The sequence below is a fragment of the Castanea sativa genome, chromosome 2, assembly GCF_040712315.1.
Source record: "Castanea sativa cultivar Marrone di Chiusa Pesio chromosome 2, ASM4071231v1".
Lineage (NCBI taxonomy): Eukaryota > Viridiplantae > Streptophyta > Magnoliopsida > Fagales > Fagaceae > Castanea > Castanea sativa.
Genome location: NC_134014.1, coordinates 41,956,514 through 41,983,272, shown reverse-complemented (window position 1 = coordinate 41,983,272; position 26,759 = coordinate 41,956,514). Strand labels below are relative to the sequence as shown.

The 26,759-nt window shown below is 36.9% G+C and overlaps 3 protein-coding genes across 3 annotated transcripts; 1 reads left to right on the top strand and 2 right to left on the bottom strand.

Annotated features, from left to right (window-relative positions):
- Positions 1 to 899: 899 nt before the first annotated feature.
- LOC142623838 (uncharacterized) lies at positions 900 to 2,502 on the bottom strand. The gene has a single exon (XM_075797309.1). The coding sequence runs from the start codon at positions 2,167 to 2,169 to the stop codon at positions 1,099 to 1,101; it is 1,071 nt and encodes a 356-aa protein (XP_075653424.1). The 5' UTR covers positions 2,170 to 2,502; the 3' UTR covers positions 900 to 1,098.
- Positions 2,503 to 11,746: 9,244 nt separating this feature from the next.
- LOC142625356 (uncharacterized) lies at positions 11,747 to 12,892 on the top strand. Its single transcript, XM_075799035.1, has one exon. It carries the CDS (start codon positions 11,747 to 11,749, stop codon positions 12,890 to 12,892), a length of 1,146 nt encoding a protein of 381 aa, XP_075655150.1.
- A 12,321-nt stretch (positions 12,893 to 25,213) lies between these two features.
- LOC142623188 (uncharacterized) lies at positions 25,214 to 25,767 on the bottom strand. Its single transcript, XM_075796584.1, has one exon. It carries the CDS (start codon positions 25,697 to 25,699, stop codon positions 25,424 to 25,426), a length of 276 nt encoding a protein of 91 aa, XP_075652699.1. The 5' UTR covers positions 25,700 to 25,767; the 3' UTR covers positions 25,214 to 25,423.
- Positions 25,768 to 26,759: the final 992 nt, after the last annotated feature.

Here is a 26,759-nt window from a genome sequence, read left to right as displayed (position 1 = left end):
AGTTTAGTAAATTATAATAAGTTGGTTTTTTACCAATAATCCCTAAGTACTTCTCATTGCAGATGTTAGACCCATAATTTAGTATCTATCAAACCACTTGGGAATAAGTCCAGTGACCATTAAGTAAACTTTCATGACACCACCCTTTAGTGGTAGCACTAGAAAGACTTTCTAATATTGCTGTAAAAAGTACTGGTTTATCCAAGTCACCATAATATCGTTGACTTTTCTGAATTTGTGGAATTGCTACCAATCCAATTCGAACATTTTACTATTTTGGCAAATATACTGAGATATTAAAAAACCAAGCACCTAAAACATTGTTAGATGAAAATGAAAAGGAAAAACCAAAAAAAAAATAAAAATTCAATTAAGTAAAAAAAAGTACAATAAGGTGAAGGAAGTGGAGAAAAAAAATTCTTCTACTTTATATATATATATATATATATATATATATATATATATATATGTGTGTGTGTATCAAAATTCAATTAGAAGCTATAAATATAGGATTTTGCATGTAATCCTTATATAATTTCATCTCAACGAATAAAAGCCAATTTTTTTTGTTAAAAAGATTTGGCAATTATTCAATTTCATTTTCCCATTTTTCATTCAGACTAAAAAGGAGGATTTCCCATCATTTATCAATTACCTCTCTCTCTCTCTCTCTCTCTCTCTCGCGTGCAATTGTGATAGTCATGAAATGCCATTTCCACATTCGACACCATCCACACCCGTAAAAGCATCAAAGTTTCACACTTTAATCATGACAAGCACAAGCACAACCACCAACACCGTCACTTCTGTTGCGGTGTGTCATTTCCACCCATCACGGCTACAATTCTCAATCATTAATTTGCTTCCACACCCAAATAAAGAAAAAGAAAAAAATAAACTTTAAAGATAATAACAACCTCGTTCTCCCAAGGATAAAAAAAAAGGTTCTTGATAATGGAGCCCCACTACACAGTAGAATAATATAATTCAAACTAAAGGCCAAGACAAAAAGACGATTGAAAAATCTAAAAAAAGACTAAGAATAATACAATACAAGGCATGCGAGCAAATATTGTTGATGAGTAGTCTCTCTGACTATCAGGACCCAGGAGGATAAGTTGCATGAGAAAGCTCCTTTAACCATTCATACGTTCGATGGCGTGACATTGCTTGCTTTCCCTGCTGCTTTTCTTCTTGGTTCTTTTTCATCTTCAACTCCAACAGTTTCTCAGCTTTCTTAGCATGCGTTGTTGTAGCACTTTCACTATTGCTCTTAATGATGACAACATTTGAAGAAACTGTTTCATCTGTACACTTACAGCCACTCAACAATCCTCCTAGTCTTCTCTCCAAGAATCCTTGCCTTATTTGTTTATCCTCCATGTTCAAACCAGAGTTGCTTTTGCGACTACTACAATTATTAATCTTAGCACTAGTACTACTGCTACTGCTACTAAGACTGCTATTGCGACTGACTGAATTTTTGTTAACACTACTGTTTCTACGAACCTTAAGGTCTTGCAATCCAATCTCAGGTGTTGGTACCAAACCCAGTCGGAAAAAGTCCCTTGCGGATGAGTTGCGGCTTCGGCTACTCACAGCTCCTTGTCGAGTTGTTGAAATTCTGATCTGGGGTTTGGGACTTGGGCATGTAAGAAAGTTGTTTTGGACTCTAATTGGCTTGGAATTTCGTCTGAATGTACTGTTGGAGCTAGTGCTGCTTGTTGAGTTGTGACTTCTAGTACTGCTGCTTCTGCTACTATTGTTGCTAGTGAACCCACTTGTTGAATTATGGTCCATGGACTCAGACCTTGATGTGCACCGGCTAATGTTCTGGTTTTCTTGCTTGACACCGCCTGAGCCACTCTGGGAGCTAACTGAGAGACGTAGTGGGAGGATTTGACCTTGAAAGAAAACCTCATCAGCAGCACACATTTCTGATTCTCTCAAAAGAGAGCCACCCGTTGAGGGAAAATCGAATTCTTCTTGTGTTTGACGATCAATTGCCAAAGCGTCTTCTTTTCTTGATTGCTCTTCTTCTTTCTCCTCGGCCAAATTACTAATGACTGGTAGATCACAGAATGATAAATCTTCATCTAATTCTTCTTCAACTGCTTGCTCTGATGAGTTTGAATGTTCCCATCTTTCTTTGGCACAGTTAATTGCCATTTTCAGTGGTGGAAGATAATGTTTTTGTTGTTGTTTTTTTTTTTTTTTATATTTTAAACAACTGTTTGAGTCTCCTGTGAAGATTGAAAGAAGAAAGAGAGAGATTTATAGAAGAGGATATTTGAATAGGAAGAGAGATAGAGGAGGAGACATGTGGAGTAGGAATACTATAAAAGTAAAAGAAGTGCTGGAAAGCAATAAAGAAAGAAAGAAAATGAAAAAGTTAGTGCAGGCGAACCAAATAGTGATCCTTCCTTGTTTGGAAGTGAAACAAATGAAGATAAAATTAGCAAATAGCTTCTGTGCAGGCCATTAGCAGAGCGAGTAGGTCTCTACTCTCACTTTCAAAGTCACTGTCTTGGTGTTAAATCAGCGGGTCTCTGCATCCTCGCGTGGTGATAATTATGATATCCATTTTTTTATTTTCTGGGTAAAGAAGATATTTGAAATTTTGATATTAGTTTGTGGTAGAAATTTGAATGGTCCTAAAAGCAGCTAATGACACAATGTAACAGTCATGGCCAGCTTTTTTCCTTTGCCTGTTTAGTGGTAACAAAAAGCATATAGGGTAAGGGAGAGGAAAAAAAATACTGGTTTATTTGGAATACGTTTTTTTTTTTTTTTTTTTAACAATTAAAGAAACAAAATTTGATTGGTAAATTCCCTTAAAGTAATAATACTTAGGGGAATAAATAATATATCCAACCAAGAATCTTTAGCTCAATTAACAACTCTTAACATTTTTTAAAAAAACTAACGATTCTTAACATTTTTAATTTAAATATTTATGGTTTAAATCTTTATATATATATATATATATATATATATATATATATATAAAAAGAGGATTCTCCACTTTTAACTGAACTTTTATGTGGTTCAAAAATAACTTCATTTAGAAATAGGGTCATAAATGTCAAATAACAAATTTTATTTTGAATTTAAAAAAAAACTCTTAAAATTTAGAATTTTTTTTCCTTCACTTTCAAAAATGAAATTACAATAACGGCTTATCTTTAAAGTTTATCCTTTTTATTTGTTTGAAAAATAAAAAAAATATTTTTTTAAATTATAAAAAATGCAAATTATTAACTTTTACTTAAAAAAATAGAAAAACCTCTAAGCATGCGCTTGAGCGCGTGCTCAAAGGCTAGTGTATATATATAGTCTAATAAATCTGGAAGTTTTAACTTCAAAATTGTTGCCCTTTATTGTTTATCTTATAGTTACAAAATATTTGCAATTCATAAGTTTGAGTCTATATTAAATAAAAGTAACAAAAGCACGTATAATTTTCATTTAAGATCTATTTGTACACTGCAATTATCATGTGAATGGCAAGAAGATTGGTGAGGGTGGGGCGTGGTGGAGGGAAGGGAAAAACATTATGAGCAGGTAATTTGGGGAACTTCTTAGGTCCCATGATACCATTTGTGATGAACATAAATTTGTGATGAGTTAGAAATATCTCAATCTGCTACTCAACCCAACATACTTATTTAGTTGCCCAATCCAACCCACCTTACTAAATAGACTTGCACATAGTGGTGAGGGCTGCGTAAGTTGGCAAGTTAATCAGTTTTTGCACAACCCTAATTAGTATTATATACCCATGTGATGCATGGCTCACTTAAATCACGTTAAAACTAAAACAATCTAATGATAAGCAAAAATATGAATTTTAAATTTAGAGTGAATATATAATATATATTAATGATTTTAAGGTACTTATTTGCATAGTGAAAATGCGTAGTAGAATTGTACTATTATTACTGTACCACATATTACAAGCAAAACATACATGACCCAGTTTTACTATCAAAACAAAAATTATAATAGTTTATTAAAATAAAATAATTAACATTCTTTTAAATTTATTGAAATTCTTGGTAGTAGAATTTTAATTGGACAATATTTTTTTTAGCTTTTTGAAATATTGACAATAGAGTTTCACTTGGATCAAAAAATATTTATTTTAATATACTATGGTGCACAAAATGACATAGGAAGAAAAAAAATGAAAAAATGTGACTAAAAAAAATAGTGGGCATCTAATGCAACCACATCATATAGGACAAAATTTTATTATATAATACACGATATTATATGAGTTGGACATGAAATTATGTGATATTAATTTCATTTTAAATTCTTTAGTGATAATAACTAAATGACTAGTTAGCATATAATCCATATAATTGAATATAATGTACTAGAATTCTTATAATATTATGTGGATTTCTGCTGTATTTTATAGTAACTTATTGAGGGTGTGAAATGAAAATTATTTAGAAATTTCAGGGTTTTAATTAAAAATTTTAAGAATTTAATTTGAAACAATCCAACTTATAGGGGAATTATTTAATTTACTAAAATTGTTAGTAAAAGGTTAGTCACTTGGTGTACATAGATGTAAATAGAGTATGATCACTTAACAAAACCACCACAACTTTCAGGATTTAAATTTTATTATATAGTACTACTATTATGCTTGTGTAATGCATGATCTATAAATTACAAAAAATCATTTCAATATAATTAGAATTGAAAAAAAATAGGTTGTGATAATAAAAAATACTTTTGAATTACGAGATGAATGTTCACCATGTAAAGTCCAAGTTTTTTTTAATAAAAAAATTCAAAGATTATAATAGATTATAAAATAATTTAAAATATATAATGATCCTTTTAAAATTTTTTGATTTTTTTTTTTATAATTGAGCTTTTATATTGTAGTGTTTTATTTTATTTATTAAATATTTGGAATATTTTGGGAAGAGATTGCCCTTAAAGTAAAATATATTACTAACTCTAATATACTTATAAGTCATATGAAAAAGCTCATCGACTTTTGTTTATATTTTTCCTGGACCTATATATGTGTGTGTGTGGCCATGCATTGGCATGTTCTTTTTTCCCAAACTCTTAGTAATAGAATTTTAGTTAGAGTATTAATTTTAATAACAAAAAAAAAAAAAAATTTACATAAAGTTCTTTCTCAAAAAATAAAAAGTTTTACATAAAGTAACCATGTTATTATTTTAATGTAATTATAGTGCGTGACATAATGAAAAAAAAATACTCAATTTCAAACAGGGCATACATTAGGCACAATCACTAGGTATAAGACACAATGTGTGTGTATATATGAATGAAAATCCTTTGTACCATTTTTTGTATATCACTTTATGTTTTACCAATCACTATTTACCATGTATATGCTTTTCATTTTAAATTTTAGTTATTTTATAAAGAAAGTAAAATGAAAACACGGAAAGTAGTGATTGATGGAACATAGAGTGATATACAAAAAGTGGTACAGAAGATTTAGATTATATATATATATATATATATAGGTATTATATAATAATAATGTCACAATCCTCGTACAGGATATCACAACTACTGTAGACTCTCATAGAAGGATTTTTTGTGCTTGATAGGTTTTAGTTGTAGCTATAATGTGAACTAATGGTTGTTGATAGTAATTTATTGAGTGTGAATTGAAATCATTAAAATTTCATGATTTTAAATTAAACTATTCACGATTCAAGATTTAATTTGAAATCACTCCAAATAATAGTTGAATTATGTAATTTATTAAAATCTTTAATGAAAGGTAGTCACTTGGTGCAAAAAAAGTGTAACAACTTCATACAAAAAGAACATAGACAATTATGTTATGATCCTAGTGTCCCACATGGATTAAGTGTAAGTTTAATAATGTGTTTATAAGCTCTTGAACACCCTTTCTATTAGGGTCATGTGTTTTGGTATTGTCAAATTATGTGTCTTTTATTGAGTCTTGATATGTCTTAAAGTTGTAATTAAAGTACAAGTTGAAGATGCAAAGTTTGCTCAAGAAAAACAATTTTTCAGCACTTTTTCAGCATGTACCTCGATAGCAGCTTCAATACCTCTCGATACTTCTCAATAGAAGCTCAAAATCTACTGGCTCCTCAATAGCAGTCTTGATATCTCTCGATCTATCGAGCGTTGCGGATTAGCAACGCGAAAAAGCCCATAATTTATTCGTTTGAAACTCGAATTAAGATCCGTTTGAATTTGTATTTAAAGAACATTATAAATCATCTATTAGAAAGCCTTTTAGAGAGAGAAACACTCCGCTTATGTGGCTAGGGTTTTATAACCAAGTTTTTTCTATTTCACCATACTAAAGAGTTTCAAAGTAGATATGAAAATTCCATTGGTGAAGAAACCGAAGTCATAGCAACCACCATAGACTTCCTACTATGAGGAAAAATTTCAAGAGATTCTTGAAGTTAATTAGTTAGAAGTCCCAATTGTGATTGTGGATGGAGCGTTCATATATTGAAGAGTTCAGAGATTCTAAAGCGGTAGAAAGTTTCTACTGTAAGTTCATCTATTGGGTTTGTAGAGTCTATGGACAAAAATTTTGTACTATTTTTTTTTTTTTTTTTTATAATCTTGTATTAGATCTGAAACTTCTTTTTATTATAGTGAATTGTTTTTTGGGAAATTTTCTCTCAAGGTTTTTTACTGTGAAACTAGTTTATTTTATTAGTTTTCCTAGGTCGTTATATTTTGTCTTATTTACTATTCTGTTGTACATGATATTGATATTATATTGATGTTTTTTTTGTTTGAATAAGGATTATTCATAATAAATTTAATTAACAACTTGGTTTTAAACTTGTTAATTTTATAAATTAGGGTCGAAATTTCCCAACACTTTTCTTGCAAGTTGATTTTTAGGGTTTTAGGGATGGGTTCTACCCATGAGTTCTTAACATTTGGTATAGCTTATTGAATATGGGCAGTAGTGCCATATGGGTTCTTAGCAATTTGATGCAATCAGACTTTAAACTCAATTATATATATATATATATATATATATATATATATATATATATATGATGTACATGATATGATCTTTTCATACAGTTGATGGGTTTAATAGTTTGATCTTACAACAAAGATTTTTGCGTTGAATAAAGCATAAGTAGATTAAATGTATTGTCACGGAGGACTTGTGAGTGACAGATTGCGATTCAATGGACACTCCCTTTCTCTTATCTTTCGGCATAAATAATTGGCTTTGATCTAAGCCACATTTTTCACTGGATACACCTAGCACCAAGTAATTTGCTCCTAGTTTATCTCAACAGTTATAATTTAATCACTTTCTTATTACTTTAATCAATCAGAAAATTCGACAATTAGTCGACGCAAATGACCCATGATGTTACTTTGTGTGCACGCGTTAACCTTTCAGGCGGAGAAGAGATAAATATCCAATTCCCTAAAAGGTTTCGAAATTGCTTTTGGTTCCAAATTTAGATTGGAAAAAGTTATGTTATCAATATATTATCCCAGTTTAACTAGTTTATACTTGAGATTATTGCATAAGTTAACCTTTCAGGTCCTCAGGCAGAGAAGGAGAACCAGATATGGTTATTTTCAACCTTTTGAAGTTGCTTCTGGCCCTGAAATTAGCTTGATTTTTTTTTTCCTTCCAATTTGTCTATATATAATTCCAGCTAAATTAATTTTATAAAAGAATTAGATCTTTTATTAATTCTAAGGGTAATAGAATCAGCTAAAAAACGATACATTATATATTGAAAAATCATTGATTTAAAGATTCTCTCTTCCTCTCTGCTCATTGAATATTCTTCCTTTGTTTAATTTTGGAAGCTAAGAGCATTGTATGTAAGACCATGTAGTGTTTATTTTTCATTACTATTTTTTTTCCGTTCTGTGAATACCATTGAGTACTTTGTTTTTTTGTCCCCCTTAATGCAAAGACGCAAAAGTTCTATTTGTTAAGGAAGTTTTAATTTTAATCTGACAATCTTTTTATTCGCTTATTATTTTGGTAAAACCAAGTCGTAAGAAAAGCATCTAGTCATATTTAATTTTTACGATTCATTGAATTCTCCCCTACATTAAAAGGAGGGGAGAAATACCAATAGACAAGACCGTTCTCCTCTTTTAAAAAAGAACTAATACAATTTTATAGAGAAGCTAATAGTTGTGCTCACAGATTAGTTAGGATGGGAGCTGAGTTTTACTTTAGAGTTTAGACCACCTTCTTCTTTTTTTTCTTTTTTTTTTTCTTTTTTTTTTGTATAACCCACCGCCTGTGGTGGGTGATTTGCTGGCTAAGGACAAAGCTGACCATCTTTGTAATGGACTTATTGTTCCTTAGTTTTAATATCATGCGTCATTAACCAAAAAAAAAAAAAACTAATACAATTACACACTCTTTCTTCTTCTAATTATAATTATATTAAAGATATATGATTTATTTGTGGGGTAAATGAGTTCACACCGAAGACCTCCTTTTTCATTCAGCAAAAAAAAAAAATTATGGTTTATTTATATTAGACTTCTCATCTTTTGCACCAAATTTACTCAATTGGCAAAATTAGAAAATTTAGGTGGGACATGTACATTCAAATTGGACTCTAATTTGAATTTTAATTGAATTTTTTCTTAGATTTAAATTTTGTATAAAATATATATATATATATATATATATATATATATATATATATATATATATATATATATATATTTAGAGAGTTTCAACCTATGGCGTTCGTTCCTGATAATTGTTCTTTATTATCAAACCAAGACATCAATCAGTTTTTGGTGTAGGCGAGGATTGAATCCCATATCTCTTATACAACCATAAAAAATTTTACCAGTTGAGTTAATTGGAACTTACATATAATATATATGATATGATACGACTATTCGTATTTTTTCTCAAAAAAAAAAAAAAAAACATTCTTATTGAATTTTCTTTAAACATCATTCTCCAATTCATGATGCAAGGTAGGATTGGCTCAATAAATTTTGAGGTGCAGTAAATTTAAGTAGATTTTTATAATATTTAAATATTATTTATTTAACTTTATATATATATATATATATATATATATATATCTTTCTAGTTTAAAATCCTCATGATTTTTGAGATGCAAAACTGTTAATTGTATTTTGAATTTAAATTTTACAGGCATCTATCTTACATTATTATAGTTTTTTTGGCACGCTCATTCAAATGTAGGGCATACATTAATAATCAATTTTAAATATTTTTATGAAATATTAAAAAAGTTGTCAAAAAAAATTAGTCACTTTTTTCATTTTTTATAATTTTTTTAAAAAATAGATTACAATCTCAAGTAGATTGAGTTTCTATTAGCTTTCTTGGAGGATAGGAAAAGAATCCAAAACTCATCTATATTTGTTTTCTTTTTAAAAAAATTGTATCATTCTATAAATTTGAGACATTTTGTACAAATTTGGGGGCTTTAGGCTTATGCAATGAAGCTTCGAATTTTTTATAAATTTTTGAGACATGTGGGGCTTTAGCCTAGACCTAAGTTGCCTATGCATAAAGACGGTCCTGATGGGAGGGCTACTCCGGCCCATGTGTACTATGAGTGACACAAATTGTGACTGATATATACACCAAATAAAACCCAGACGGTTTGGTCTTGAATCTTGATTTTGTTTTTTATTTTATTTTATTTACGCCAATGATAGAAAGGAAGCTATTAAACACGACTTGCAAATGGTTCTAGTACAAACTTTATCAAAGCAGTCCGAATACAAAAGGGAATATCATAATCAGCCAAAAAAATCAAAATAAAAAAATTATGCGAGCTGTGTTCAACCCATCTGATATGAGTAATGAGTATTTACCCTAGTGTATTTACACAGTAGTTGCTCACTGTGAAGATCTGTTGTACTCGATATTGCTCAAATCATTTCAGCAGAAAATTTGATCCATAGGAGTTGCGCTATCCATGCCAAATGCATAATGTGTCGACTGAAAGACATGCGTGAAGTGATATGTTTAGTCTCTTTTCAAGTATATCAACGTAAACATCAATAGACAACACAGATGAAAGTAGAAAGTCTTATAACACCCCTCTTTCTTCTATTTTTTTTTTCCTTCTATGACGTCATCTTCATGATAAATGTTTTTAATTATCAGGCAAAGACACCAGATGATTTATGGTGTGGGCCGAGATTTATTTCCAGTTCTTTTATTCGATGACAAAAGATTTTACTAATTAAGTTGTGAGGACCCGAGGACCTAAGAACCCGAGGACCCTAAGAAAGGAAGGCCAACATACATTATGCAAGATGAGGCAAAGGAGGAAGAGAAGTTCTCCGGGTGTGCCCGAAGATGAGGTGGCGTGGACGATGGTTACGTAAGGGACATGTTGCAAATATCTGGATGTAGCAGACTGATTTGGAAGGTTACATTAAATGCTCGGCAACAACCATTCTGGCCGCATTAATTAGCAAGCATCACCTCTATCCGTCGCATTAATGTGGACATGACCTGAACAGTGCGGAACGCAAAGTAGAATCTTGCTCCGTTGCCGACGGACAGATGTCATGGGAAAAGAACCGCAGATTGCAAGGTGTAGGGCTAGGATGAAAGCAGAAAATAATATAAATAGGAATCAAGAGACTACGAAGGGAGGACTTTTTGTTGTTGAACCCTCTCTACCAAATGTATTGTAGAAGGACCGTGAGTAAATAAACAAGCAGGAGATTCCTTAAAGAGACTGTTATATTTTTGGTCCTTACAATTGGTGCCGTCTGTGGGAACAACAACGTGATACCATCCATTTCGAGATACATGGCGGAGGCGTATCTAGAGGGAGAAGAATCGGTAAATTCACGAAGCCGGGCTGTAACTGCAAGTCTCCAGCAAGGAAAGGGGAAGGGACATATCTCAGCGGTGGCAGAAGCACATGACAGTGGACGGGGGGCTGGACGGCAAACACCAAATGAGGGGCATATGTCTCGTGACGAGATGTTGCAGCAAATGCAATCTGAGATAGCTTATTTGCGCAAACGTATAGATAGTAGAAAACGGAAACGCAAGAGTCATGCTTGTTATTCCAGTGATAGTTCAAAAGCAAGCTTTGGAGGAAGTAAGCCCCCAGCGTTCGAGCCTACTCAAAGCACAACCTGGGTCAGCGTATCTTCGGGCGTAAAGGCAAGGGAGAAGAGAGAGACGGGGAAACTAGCTACTGAGGGAGTATATCCGGATGATGGAAGCGATGCAATGGGTAAAGCCCTAAGGCAAATCGCCAAATCCCCTTTCGTGACTGGGATTAATAGGGCAAAACTGCCTCGCAGGTTTTCTCAGCCCATTTTTACTATGTACAACGGAAGGACTGATCCTGTGGAACATGTCAGTCATTTTAGTCAAAAGATGGTTGTTTACTCGAACAACGAGGCGTTGATGTGCAGAGTGTTTCCCTCTAGTTTGGGTCCTGTGGCCATGAGGTGGTTTGACGCTCTGGCAGAAGGCTTTCTGAAGTCTTTTGAAGAACTGACTAGGGCATTTGGGGCTAGGTTCATAACTTGTACGAGGATTCCTAAACCCTTGGACGCTTTATTATCTATGACAATGAGGGAAGGTGAAACACTCAAAACCTATTCTGATCGGTATTGGGAAATGTATAATTAAATTGATGGAGATGTGGAGAGTGTAGCCGTGTGAACTTTCAAAGTGGGTCTTCCCACAGAGCACGGACTAAGGAAGTCCTTGACGATGAAGGCCGTAGTAGACATGCGTCAGCTCATGGACCGGATAGACAAGTATAAACGGGTAGAAGAATACCAGTTACAAAGCAAAGGAAAAATGAAAGCGTATCCCGAAAGGAAAGATCCCCGAGGAGGGGTTTTCCAAGACAGTCGGCCTAAGCGAAACCTTTCAAGCCACCCGATAAGTGCCGAGATGCCTCTGATTAACTCCTTATTCAAAGAGCCCGTGCATCATATACTGGAGAAGATTCGGCATGAAACATACTTTAGACCACCCAACAAAATGAGCGGTGACGCATCTATGAGAAATCAGAATCTCCACTGTCATTATCACCAGGATAAAGGACACACTATGGAGGAGTGCCGGACATTACGTGATCATCTGAATCAATTGATTAAGGCTGGGAAGATCAATCACCTATTGGCAAAGCCGGATGGGAACAAAGAACAATTAGGCACTCGGAAATATTGGGGTCATGCCCCCCAACCATCTTTAGGCACTATTCATGTCATCTTGGCCCAGGGGAGACGAGACTTCGGGAAAACCTATCGGGTCATGACCGTTCAAAACAGAGGTGGGAATGAGGACATAGAAGAAAGTCACCAAGCAAGTAAAAGAGTGAAGGTCTCGGCAACGCCCGTGTTGGGGTTTTCTGATAAGGATAAGGAAGGCACATTTCAACCCCATGATGATGCCTTGGTGGTTACGGTTCGTATCGGGGGATATGATGTGAAACGGGTCTTGGTAGACGACGGAAGTGGGGCCGAGATAATGTATCCGGATCTCTTTAATGGATTAGGGTTGAGAGAGGAAGATTTGGAAAAATATGATTATCCGTTGGTCGGTTTTGATGGGAATCAGATGACCCCCCGAGGAATGATTAGGTTGCCCGTGCAGGTGGAGGGTTTAGAGGTACAAGTAAACTTCATAGTTGTTATGGCATACTCCCCATACACAGCTATTTTGGCAAGGCCGTGGTTGCATGCAATGGAAGCAGTTTCATCCACTTTACACGTAATGGTAAAATACCCGATACAAGGAGATGTCAGAGTACTACATGGCAGTCAGATGGTAGCTAGGCAATGTCTAACGTCCGCCACTGTTCGAACAGGCCGAGGATCGTTGGAAGGAGAGGTTCTTGAGACATCATAGCAATTAAAGGAGACTGCTCGGGAAGTCGGCCTAGATGCAGGGGGGCACCGCCGAGCAGCTAGATAAAGTATTTATCGGGGAAGATAAAGAGAAGTATTTTCAAGTTGGATCCAAGCTGCCGGTACAGGAAAAAGAGGAGTTAGTTCAATTCTTGCAGAATAATGTTGATGTCTTTGCATGGACAACTTATAACGTACCAGGAATTAATCCAGAAGTTATTTGCCACCACTTGAATGTTAACCCCCACGCGACGCCCAGACAACAGCCTTCTCGGCAAGCATCTCAGGAGCATGCAGAGGCAGTTAAAGAAGAGGTTAGTAAGCTAAAGAAAGCTGGTGCGATCAAGGAGATTTTCTATCCTGAGTGGCTGGCCAATACTGTTGTGGTAAAAAAGAAGAATGGGAAATGGAGGGTTTGTATTGATTTTACAGATCTGAATAAGGCATGTCCCAAGGATCCTTTCCCTATACCCAGAATTGATCAATTGGTGGACGCGACTGTGGGACACCCCCGAATGAGCTTCTTGGATGCATTTCAGGGGTATCATTAGATTCCTTTATCGATAAATGATCAGGAGAAGACGGCTTTTCGCACCCCTAATGGCAACTACCATTATCGGGTGATGTCTTTTGGTCTTAAGAATGCAGGATCCACATATCAACGGATGGTTACCAGGATGTTTGATTCGCAGCTGGGGCGTAATATGGAAGCCTATATTGATGATATGGTAATTAAAAGTAAAAAAATGGAAGATCATTTGAAGGATTTGCATGAGACCTTCTCAGTTTTAAGGAAACACAAGTTACGCTTGAATGCATCAAAGTGTTCTTTTGGAGTAGGATCGGGAAAGTTTTTAGGGTACATGATTACTCATCGGGGAATCGAGGTTAATCCCGATCAAATTAAGGCGGTCTTAGGATTGCATTCCCCTCGGAATCCGAAAGAAGTGCAGAAGTTGGCCGGTATGATTGCAGCTCTGAATAGATTCATATCTCGATCCGCAGATAGGTGCCGCCCATTTTATCGCCTTTTGCACAAGTGGAAGGATTTCCGGTGGACTGATGAGTGCAATTTGGCTTTTGAGGACTTAAAGCAGTACTTATCCAAACCACCAATATTATCAAGACCAAATAAGGAAGAAGTGTTATATGCTTACCTAGCTGTCACGAATCACTCCGTAAGCCTTGTGTTGATACGGAATGATGATGGGGTCCAGAAACCAATATATTATATCAGCAAGTCTTTACAGGAAGCAGAACAGCGATATCTGCTTCTGGAAAAAGCGCACTTAGCCGTGGTGCACGCAACAAGGAAATTGCCTCATTACTTTCAAGCTCACACTGTCGTAGTACTCACTCAACTGCCTTTGCAAGCTATCATGAGGAAATCGGACTACACGGGTCGTGTAGCAAAATGGGGAACCAAACTGGGAGCGTATGATATCAAGTATATGCCTCGGACAGCTATCAAAGGGCAAATCCTTGCCGATTTTGTGGCCGAGTTCACAGAAGGTCAGATTAATTACGAAGATACTATGTTGACGATAATGACCATTGGGACGGAAAATGTCATTCCTTGGGAAGTCTACACGGATGGTGCATCAAATCGAAAAGGAACTGGGATTGGAGTCGTGTTAATTTCTCCGGAAAACTTAGTCATTGAAAAGTCATTGAGGCTGGGATTCTCAGCCACTAATAACGAGGCCAAATACGAAGCTCTCTTGATGGGCGCCTAAATGGTTAGACATTTGGGAGGAAGGGTGGTGAGGTTGTATTGTGATTCCAGATTGATAGTAGGACAGGTTAATGGAGAGTTCGAGGCCAAAGATGAGCGAATGAAGGGCTATCTCAAACGAGTCATAGGGGTGTTGGGTTTGTTTGAAAGTTTCAAAATACAACAAGTTCCAAGGGGACACAATGCCCATGCTGACTCATTAGCAATGTTAGCCACTTCACTGGGTTCAAAATTACCTCGTATGGTCATAGTGGAGGATTTACTCACCTCTAGCCTGACCAACGTCTCGGCAGTACGGATACATAGCGTTCATGTGGGCCCAAGCTGGATGGACCCAATCGTAGCCTTCCTGCAACGCGGAGAACTACCTGAAGATGGACTAATGGCCGAGAAGGTACGAAGAGGTGCTCCCCGTTATTGGCTGTCGGAAGAGCAAAAACTCTATAGGCGTTCCTATGCAGGGCCGTACCTGCTCTGCGTACATCCTGAAGCCGTGGAGCCTTTGTTGGAAGAACTGCATGAGGGGTTTTGTGGGAGCCACACCGGAGGAAGATCACTAGCCCATAGAGCCATGACTCAAGGGTATTGGTGGCCGAGCATGCAGAAAACCTCCCAAGAGTATTTTAAAAAATGTGATCAATGTCAGAGATTCGCACCAAACATCCATCAACCATGGGGTGTTTTAAATCCATTGACCAGTCCATGGCCCTTCGCTAAGTGGGGTTTAGACATTGTTGGACCTTTTCCTCGGGCAGTTGGTAATAAAAGATGGCTTATTGTCGGCACGGATTACTTCACGAAGTGGGTGGAAGCTGAGCCCTTAGCCAACATTAGGGATGTGGATGCAAAGAGATTCATCTGGAAAAATATCATAACTCGCTTTGGAATCCCTCATACCTTGATTTCTGATAATGGGCTTCAGTTTGATAGCAAGGCTTTCCGACAATATTGTGCAGAAATGGGCATAAGGAATGGGTATTCAACGCCATCCTATCCTCAAGGAAATGGTCAAGCCGAAGCAACGAACAAAGTCATCTTGGCAGGACTGAAGAAACGACTAGACAACGCTAAAGGGAGCTGGGTAGAGGAATTATCTCATGTATTATGGGCCTACCGCACTACACCCCGAAGATCAACAGGCGAGACACCCTTTTCAATGGCGTATGGTATGGAAGCTATAATACCATTAGAATCGGGCTTTCCCACCCTAAAGTCTGACCAGTATGACTATGAGAACAATCGGGACCGAATGTTTGATAGTTTGAATACCATTGAGGAAAGGAGAGAAATAGCCAGCGTAAAAATGGGTAGCTATCAGCAGAAACTTAAACAGACATATGACAAAGGAGTTAGGTCCAGGCCCCTAGTACCCGGTGACTTGGTATTGAGAAAAGTGGTAGGTGCAGCAAGAAATCCTGCCTGGGGAAAGTTGGGTCCTAATTGGGAAGGGCCATATAAAATCATTTCATTAGCAGGTGTAGGGGCTTATCGCTTAGAAGATCTTGACGGGAGGGTGATGCCTCGTCCTTGGAATGTAAATAACTTACGACGTTATTATTACTAAGAAGAATTTCCTTTTGTAGCATTGGTGTCATTGCTGTGCATTTATATATCAATCTTATATTTACTAAAGGCATGAGTGTTAAACTGACCTTAGCTCTTGCTCGGCTCTTCGGGCCACAAGTCTAAGAGAAATTAACCACTACCAAAGGCATGAGTGTTAAACTGACCTTAGCTCTTGCTCGGCTCCTTGGGCCACAAGTCTAAGAGAAATTAACCGCTACCAAAGGTATGAGTGTTAAACTGACCTTAGCTCTTGCTCGGCTCTTCGGGCCACAAGTCTAAGAGAAATTAACCACTACCAAAGGCATGAGTGTTAAACTGACCTTAGCTCTTGTTCGGCTCCTCGGGCCACAAGCCTAAGAGAAATTAACTACTTCCAAAGGCATGAGTGTTAAACTGACCTTAGCTCTTGTTCGGCTCCTCGGGCCACAAGTCTAAGAGAAATTAACCACTTCGAAAGGCATGAGTGTTAAACTGACCTTAGCTCTTGTTCGGCTCCTCGGGCCACAAGCCTAAGAGAAATTAACCACTTCCAAAAGCATAAGTGTTAAGCTGACCTTAGCCCTTGCACGGCTCCTCGGGCCACCAATTTCAGAGAAGTTGATCATTTGTAAAAACACAAGTGTTAAGCTAATGCTAACTGGTTCCTTGGACCATAACTCAAAGAGTTACAAACCTCTATAAGGGCACATGTATCTCAAACGGTCCGATCTGAATATAAACCCACTCTAGGTCCGTTTATCTAATCGTGTTTCGTACCTTACTTTTCACACGACACAAGAAGTTAAGAAATTAAGTTTTGGTCACCGAGCTAATCTTTCAGTGTTTCTGCATATTACAAGCATAGTAATAAGACGACGTGTACGCGTTAATGATTCTTTTTATCCATTTCAGCTTCTGTTGGGATGTGTATAACGAAATATTTAAACGACAGCACAAGAATTACATACAAAAAATAATAAGTAGGAAGAGAATGAAAAGTTGTACTAGTCTTTTATAGAATATTCGTTACAAAACTGGGGCAAGTAAATAGCCCCTTACATCCGTCATAATAACAAAAAAAAAAAACTAAAAAAAAACTATAAAAAAAAAAAAAAAACTATAACAAACGACTAAGCAATAGGTTGCTTGTCTTTTCTTTTCTCAGGATCTTTGTCTTTTTTCTTCTTCTTTAGAGGCTCCTCTGTCAAGCTACCCTCAGCTACTTCCTCTGCGGTCTGAGTTATAGGAGAAGGGTTTTCCATTGTGGGCGTATCAGAAGAGTCAGGGGCGAAAACAGGCGCAGCTTGTTCACTAGGAGGCATGGGGACAACAGGAGCTAGTCGCAATGCCGCGGGGTAATAGACATTGTCTAGAGCCCGAAGTTCAGCATCGGCAGCTACCCCGGCATCATCCAAAGCATGACCCCATACCTCCAAACAAAATGCCCTTGCAACCCCTTTGAGTTGGGCGGTCAAGCTTTCCGAAGCCTTTTTCATTCCAGCATCGTACGCTGCTTGTTTCGCGGCGGCCTACTCCTGCTCCTTAGTAGCAAGCAATCCTTGCGCTTGCTTGAGCTCAACAACAGTGAGTACGAGCCTGTTTTGTGCCTGTTTTTGGGCCTCATGAGCAAGGTTTGCCTGTGCCTCATAGCTTTGCAGGGCAGACTCAGCGTTTTTATGAGCCTTCTCTACCTCGGACAAGCGAGTGAGGGTTTCCTTTAAATTTAGCTCGGCCTCTTTTTGTGCCTTCACTGCTGACTCGGCATTATGCTCGGCTTTTCGGGCTAGATCCAGCGAATGGTCTACCCACTCTTCGGCCATAAAAGAAGCCTGGACTGCCTATGACATATTGGAGTGAACAAAATTAGTCATAACCAACAGCTAAGATCATAAATAGAATGTGCCAAGGGTTAAGAAATACCTTGGCCAAATCCTGTTTTAAGGACAGGAAGACCTCTCTCTTGCGGAAGGACCGCAACTCGGCCATATCTTCAGGAAGGCACAGAGCCTTCTCCAAACATTCAGCCACCAGGCTCGAACTTCCCTTCTTCGGATCCCGCAAATTGGCATCATCCAAAACAGGGCTGCCCGAGCTGAGGGTGAAGTTGGGTCGCCAGGCTGATGCCTTCCTTGTAGACTCACCACTGGGGTCTTTCGACGAACCAGTGGGAGTAACTTTCTTGGAAAGGGCTTTCACAGCCCTGATATCTTTAACAGAAGGGTCGAGGCTTTCCCCTTCTTCGATTTCTATAACGTTTTTGCTACTCTGGCCCCTTTTGCGTTTTTTATCTGTCGCCTCCGAGGAAGGTGCCTGAGTAACAGCCGGAGTAACTGGACGAGGAGGAACCGCTGGCGAAGAGCCGCCTGCATGTGCCTGTAGTAAGGCCAGCAGGTCGAGCTCTTTTTCTTGAAAACCCATTTGGCTGCTTGACAGTTGGGAACTGGAGGGAGCGTCTGGGCGGTAAAACACCTCGAAATCTTTCTCTGTCACCTCGGGAGGAGGGAGCTCGGGCGTGGCAGCTCTTTCCTCAGCAACAGGATTAGCAGCTTGCTCCAAAGGAGGATAGATCAGTTGGGCGGCAAGTGGGGCAGGAAGTTGTGCGTCTTGAGTTCCTGCAGGTGGAGGTACGGCTAATAAGAATCCCGGGGCAGCAACGTCAATTTGAGCTAGTCTTAGATCTCTTGCTCTTATTACGTTCTTCGGGCTTTGGAAGCGTTTAGTAGAATGAGTGTATCCGAGAATGACGTGGGCTGCTCGAAGCTGTCCGTCCCTATGTATGAATATCTTCGACCGAAGAATCCTGTTCAAATCGGCATGGTTCACGGCAGACAAGTTCGGGGCGGTATGGTAATCGTCTGCAATAATGAATGAAGTCATTAGAACAAATACGTAGAGTGACGTAAAGCACAGAAAAGAATATGGTTAATCCTAAGTGCTAGGTTAGTCCTCGGGAACCCTACCTGGTACCCCTTCTCGGGTAGGGCAATGCAATCCGTCATGCCAATTGCCCGAGATGACGAGGTAATCTTCATCCATCCCTTTGCTTGAATCGGGTAAACAAGAAATCAGCCTAACAGAAGGGATTCTACACTTCATATAGTATTTAGTCCTGTCCCCTTTTTGGCAGTTATATACCCAATTTACATCCTGCCAGGTCAGGTTGGTCCCCAGTTTTCGGTTAAGGGCATCCGTACATCCTAAGATTCTAAGGACATTTGGGGAGCACTGCGAAGGGGTAAGCCTATAATTTATTAGAAAATCCCTAGTTACTCTACCCATAGGAATTTCCATACCCCCCTCAATAAACGCAATCATCGGAATCAAAACGGATTCAGGTGGCCGAGACACCAGTGGAATATCTTCTTCCTCACAATACGTAATATCTACGTCATTGGGGATCCGATATCGGTCCTTAAAGGCGGCCTTCGCCTCATCTGTGTTCACTAGCTTAGCGTACCTACCCATTAACCCCGCTACAAGAGGAGAAAAGCAAGCAAGTAGAGAAAAACGAAAGGAAAATGAACACACCTCTGAAGATCGCTTAAAGATTGTCCTCGGGAGCTCACTTTTCTTTCAATCCTTCGAAATGTCAAAATGAGCTTCATCCAGCGTAAGAGTTTGCTTTTATAGGGGTGGGAGAAGTGGAAATAATGAGGTAAAAGAATAAGAGCGGTAACTTTCCTGCTCATAATTAAGAGCGAAATCTGAGTCGTACATTTCTCATCCAGCCGTAGAACGTGCGCGGGAAAAGAAGCGCCAGACTCCATAAATGCCCCATCGTGGGATACGAGGCGCCAGACGCGGATCATGGGGCAGCGAAAAGACGTCTGTACGTGTGAAAACATAGGAAGGGTAAGAAGCGTGTATGAGAAGTTAAAACTTGGTTATTAATCCATGGTTAATAACTCAAGTATTAAAGGGGCTGTTGTGAGGACCCGAGGACCTAAGAACCCGAGGACCCTAAGAAAGGAAGGCCAACATACATTATGCAAGATGAGGCAAAGGAGGAAGAGAAGTTCTTCGGGTGTGCCCGAAGATGAGGTGGCGTGGACGATGGTTACGTAAGGGACGTGTTGCAAATATCTGGATGTAGCAGACTGATTTGGAAGGTTACATTAAATGCTCGACAACAACCATTCTGGCCGCATTAATTAGCAAGCATCACCTCTATCCGTCGCATTAATGTGGACATGACCTGAACAGTGCGGAACGCAAAGTAGAATCTTGCTCCGTTGCCGACGGACAAATGTCATGGGAAAAGGACCGCAGATTGCAAGGTGTAGGGCTAGGATGAAAGCAGAAAATAATATAAATAGGAATCAAGAGACTACGAAGGGAGGACTTTTTGTTGTTGAACCCTCTCTACCAAATGTATTGTAGAAGGACCGTGAGTAAATAAACAAGCAGGAGATTCCTTAAAGAGACTGTTATATTTTTGGTCCTTACATAAGTTAACTAAAACCCACTTATAACATATTCTTCTTAATATTTGACATTTTAATTTGAGTGAATACTAATAAAATCATAATAGCTATACTACGTGATAAGGGTGACAGTATCTGACACGACTTGTGAACATAATACAAACACGACATGAATTTAGTAAGTTAAATTGAGGCTTAATCGGAATTCGTGTTAGATTTGAGTCAACATTATTTGACTTGTTTAATAAACATGTTGTGTTATGTTCAACAAGCGAAATTTGTCTGATTCGTTTAACTCAATGTCATTTTACCAATTTAACCTTCAAAACCCTAAGTATATAAGCTTATTTCCTATCATTTATCCCAAGACCTATATTGATAACATATTATTTGTATCAATCTTAACATGACATATTTATTAAACGGGTCATGCATGTCATATCGTGTTACTTGTTTAAGAAACATATCGTGTTAGGAATGAGGAATCTTAGCTTGTTTAATAAACGTGTTATATTCATATTGACTTATATAATTGAATACTCATGACCTGATATGCGAACACGAATTACCACCCCTACTACATGATAAAAGTTTGGTCTTTGTATGTGCTTGGCAACCAATTAAAAGCTAGTTTTTTTTTTTTTTGCTTAAATTATCTATTATTTGCAGGTCTCACATTATTTTTTATTTCAGTTTTATTTCAAATAATCTAACTATCAACTTTTTGAAAATAAGGTTGTTTCTATTTTTTTTGTTTCACATTATGCAAATAAGCTAACAAAGAATTTCGTAAATGACACCAAGTGACAACTTATTTTAGAAGACTTTTTATTCGACTAAAACACAACACTTCACACGTTCCTAAACAAAAAAGAGAGGTTATTAAAAAAAATTTATAGGATAACTTTATTAATTCAACTATTAGAAAAGGTCTTACTAATTTGAAAAGGAGGTTTCTAAAAGAGTAATGACAAAATACCTTCTAGTGGCTACGGTCATTATCAATTTTCCTTTTTCTAACTCTTAAGTCTGAACTATTTCAATATCACGCTTTACCTATCTGTGTTTTATACTATATTGCAACATCATGTCAACCCATGTCCTGGTGTTATACATCTTTGGAAAGGAAAATGGGTAAATTTGTGTTTTTTCTTGTATTTTTTGTCAGTTTGGATGTAATAAGATGATGCAATATAATCCAAACTAAAGTATACGGGACAAAGCCAGACTTTAGACTTAGGGGAGCAAAACATTCGCTAAAAAAACTTCTTTCACTTGTAATTAAATGAGACTATCTTAGAAAAATTAAAGTTTTCAATATAATTCCTTTTGTTATTTATTTAACTAATTTTTAGATGTTTCATCAATTTCAAACCTTATAGCTCTACTGATTGAGAATTAAAAAGAATATGTTAACAAAAAGAAGATAAGAAAAGCCCACACACACACACACACATTATATATAGAAAAATTCTTAGACTTCTAAAAAAACTTACAAACTCATGTATTGGGGATTTTGTTTGTTTGTCTGTGGAGTGGCCATCAACCAAAGTGATGGGTTTTTTTTTTGGTTGGGTTCTAAGGGCCAATATGTAAATTTTTGGGAAGAGGGGGCCAAGAGTAATTATCTTGGACCTAAATGTTAAAAAATTCAGAAAATATATACTATTATGATTTAATAAAAAATTTTGGGGGGGGGGGGGGGGGGGGGTTGCCCCCCTTAGTCCATGAACAACTATGTCCTTGTACGAAAATAAGTAAAGAACTTTGTAGTTCGATAGCATAATCTCTCCTTTATTAGAAGAATAACGCTAACTCAAATTCTCCTCTTCCATTATTATAACTAAAAAAAAAAAATGAGAAAGAGATAAAGAATAAGTGAATAACATTCAAAAAGTTGAGGGAGGGGGGTGTTATTGGTCCTAACTACAGTTTATCTTTACCTTAGTAAATTCATTTTTGTAGGATAACCTTATTTATGAAATTATGATAATTAAATTCCAACCTTTTCTTAAATTAGTATTCTGTGGAAAATAAATTTATTTAGTTATTGTAATATGTTGATTTTCAAAACAACCTTAATGGAATAGAATAAGATGAAAAAAAATAATAATATATATATGGGGAAATTTGATCATTATTCTGAATGAAAAAGTAATTATACCTCTAAAGTGAAATGAAAACATTGGAAGTTTTGATCAAAATGAAAGAAAATAACGTATTTTAGGGAAAAAGAGGGCCAAAATGGGCTTTTGCCCTTTTCACGAAAAAAAATCAACATGTTGCCCTCTTTCCCAAACTAATTAGGAAAATACCTCTCTTTTGAAACTCGATTTTTTCAAAATCAAATTAAGCCCTATAGCGACGTTTTAAAGAGCCTAAGTGAAGTTTTTAAGGACCTATAGCGGCGTTTTGTAACTCGAGCTCCATGAAGTCGAGTTATAGGTAAAAAAGAAGAAGAAAAACTTGCATGTAACTCGATTTCATAGAGGTCGAGTTAAAAAACGCCGCTATAGGTCCTTAAAACGTTACTATAGGCTCCTTAAAACGTTGCTATATGGCTCCAGAAAATCTATTTTATGAAATTTGATTTTAAAAAAATCAAGTTTCAAAAGAAGGGCATATCCCTAATTAATTTGGGAAAGGGAGCATTTGCCCTTTATTTTTTTGTGCAAAATGGGCAGTTGCCCATTTTCGCCGGAAAAAGAGAAATGAAATTTTGTGCTTCAAGTCATTCGACTCTAAAATTATCATGAATGAGGACACTCACATGGTTCTTTCTATAAAAGAAAGTAACATTTTATTGTACTTTCTATAATAATAATAATAATAATAATAATAATAATAATAATAATAAAAAAGTAAATGTGGGGTCAAAAACACAAAAGCTAAAGAAATATACTTGGTTCAAGATTTACACAATTAATTTATAATGTATGAGGGATAGAAATCCACAATGGAAAGATTAAAAAGATGATTGGAGGCAATTATGATTGAATCAAGGCTCTTTTTATATGGGAATTGTGTTCCTAAGGTATAAATAAGAGTTCTAAAGGATGAATACAAATGAAAACTCTTCTTGCTTTATCTCTCTAGTTCTTCCTTGGGCTTTTTCTGGATCTCCTCTCCTGTTGCCCTCCTCCTCCTTTTATAGCCATCCTCTTCCTCTTACTCTTCAAGCTGTCCTTCTCTTTGCTAAGGAGGGTACTGTCCTATCAGCACCTTCCCCTACTATTTCTTGATCATGAAGATAGACTTTGGGGGTGTTTGAGTGTTTCCATGGTTCAGGCCAGTCATTCAACATTCAATATGACTGACATTAGGTGAGAAAAACTTAATATGTGGAGGTGACTATTACATTGGGCTCTGCATTCTCCTTGACGTGTCCCTTGGGAAAGTAGCTGAAAAAGAGTGTATTCAACTAAGCAAATGACTGCTTCTCAATGGGGCCACGTTTCCTTGGAAAGATGGGTTTTATGGACTACCTTATAATGAGCCCAAATTATTTTTCCTCAATGGGAGGCTCATCCATTTCTTGTTAGCCCTTGGGCTGAGCCCATTCCACAAACGAGATTTCCTTAGACTTTCTCCTCGGGCCACGATCTTCGGGGCAGATTTAGGTCCACCCCTTTTAAGGTAAGGTTTTACTAAATAACCAACCCTTTTTTTTAAGAATGTAAATAACCAACCTCTATTGCCAATTTCCTATCTCAAAAAAGAGGGGGAAAAAAAAAAGAATGCCTCTATTGCCAATAGTGATAGAACTACGTACAAGAGAACAATGGGGGGCTAGCCTATAAAAATGTCCTTAACTTTATCAAAAGTTTGTTTTTCACCCTGGTTTGATTTTTATTTCTAATCTATAGATAATTATATATTAGATTTGAAAATTATAGCTAAAATTTATACTTCTCCCCTAAATTGAAAATTAACTTCCAAAAAATTACTTGAAAAAAAAAAAAAAAAAACCCTTTTTTTGGTTTATTTAGAACTCACATTTTTTTCGGTAGAAAACAATTAAAAGTTTTTAACTTTGATGTTGTCATGTTGGCTACCTTTATTTAGTGAGTTGTCATGTTAGCTGTCTAGATTTATTTGGTTTATGTTGTCATGCTAATGCTATCATATTGAATCGCTCGTATTATGACTAGTCTATATTTATAGTAAGTTATCACATAAAGCAAATCTCTTTTTTGGGTTTGTACTTTAAAGAAAGATTTTTTTATTATAAATTTTTTGTAATTTGAATATGTTGGATAATCAATCCATTAGGAATTAGGATTAGGGCAACATAGTTATGTTGCATTATTATTAATTTATCATTATTAAAAGTATGATACCCTCTTTTTATTTATTTATTTATTTATCTTGTAATAATAATCAAAGAACAGTAAATAATCAAATGAATTCTTGCTTATTTCGTTTTTTTTTTCAAGAGATGATGAAAAATATTTTCTTTGTAGCACGTGACTCATTTATTTTGGAACCCTAATACATTAGCTCACTCTATAACCCGGATAAGCTTCTTCTTGTAATGATTAAAAGTGGGACCATACATCCTCGTCCTCTCCATTTCACTCCCAGTTTTGGCTAGCAAAAAGAGGAGTCATTTGAGACCCAGTTCGCCTTTGTTTCTCTAATAAAGTCATCTTATTCAGACAAGGAAAAGAAAAGAGACCAGGCTCGTATAAAAACCACATTTCCTATATCTTATTTGGAACAGAGGTTTAGATATGAATATATGATTTAGCATGGTGAAAAAAGATTTAAAAAACAGAAGAAAAAAAAGACCACTCGCGCTCTTATATAGCTAGGAACAACAATACAATTAGGGGACCCCTTGGCGATTAGTGACATTAGTAGCAGTACTGTCAGATGAGACAGCAGCACCAGAGCGAGTTGGGGCATCAGTGGCTCCAGCGCCACGACCAGTCTTGGGCTCGAGGTGACCTTCAGTTCCATAAGCTTGGCGCTTGTAATCTTCGGAGTCCCCATAATTCACATACGGACTGGTCTCCAAAGGAAGCCCTTCTAACTTTCCCTTCTCTCTTTCACTCTCTGGCTTTCTCTCCCTCTTCTCCTGATCACTCTGTTTCTTCTCCATTGTCCTTTCTTTTGATCTTCTTTTCGTTTCTGTCTCTGATTATTGGAGCTATAGCTGAGTTCTTCATGGTTTTCTTATATGTCATGTCATAATATTCTCTTGCTTTGTTGCTTCTCCACGTTTGATATACGTGTCAATCTATCATGAAATTTCCTCTCCACGCGTCACCTTCTGGGGATTTTCATGGATGAGGGATCAAGATCGACAATTTTGCCTACACATTACCAAGAAAATGTCAGAGAAAGTCACCTCGATGTAACAAAAGATTTAGATGGCAGCTTTGTCTCCACACAGTCATCGGCCTAAATGGACAAAAAAAGAGGAATATATTTTTGCAATGAAAGAGAAATTTTTAAGCCCATGCCTGTGGAAATGGTCGTATCAGTTTGATGATAAATTGACAGGTGTTGCTATTGGTAACATGCACAGTGTGTTGTTAACATGGATAAATTATTTGTATAGTACACATTCTTGTATTATATTTTTACTTGTATTGCATTCATATGCCTCCTATATAAAGACATTCATTTATATTCTTTCCCTAAGAAAGACAATACACTTATTCAGTATTTTTAACATGGTATCAGAGCCATTGCTCTGACATTTTCTTAGCAGTCTTGTCTTTATTGGTGTTAATCCATTTTCAACATCGCTTCCGCCGTCACAATAGCTACGGCAACCTTTCGTTGTGGAACCTTTAACGCCTTCCAGCTATTGTCCTTGGGTTTCGGACCTGCAGCGTTGAGGAGTTCCGCATCACATAGACCACTGCACTTATTGTCTTTGTCGTGCATCTTGCTCCAATAAGTATTTTTCAGGTACCACAGTGATCGTCTCGCCCCGATTTACTCAATCGTGGAAATCTCGCAGTCATCGAAGCTTGCATGCGCCCTCAAGCGCCGCTTAAAGATTCTACACTGAAGCTCACGCGCCCCACGCGCCGACATGCGCCACCACGCACTTACATACGCTAGATTTGCCCTTGTTGACGTTAGCCTAGGTGACGTCATCACTGCCATGTCATTAGATGACATCATCCTCCATTCATCTGCTGACATCA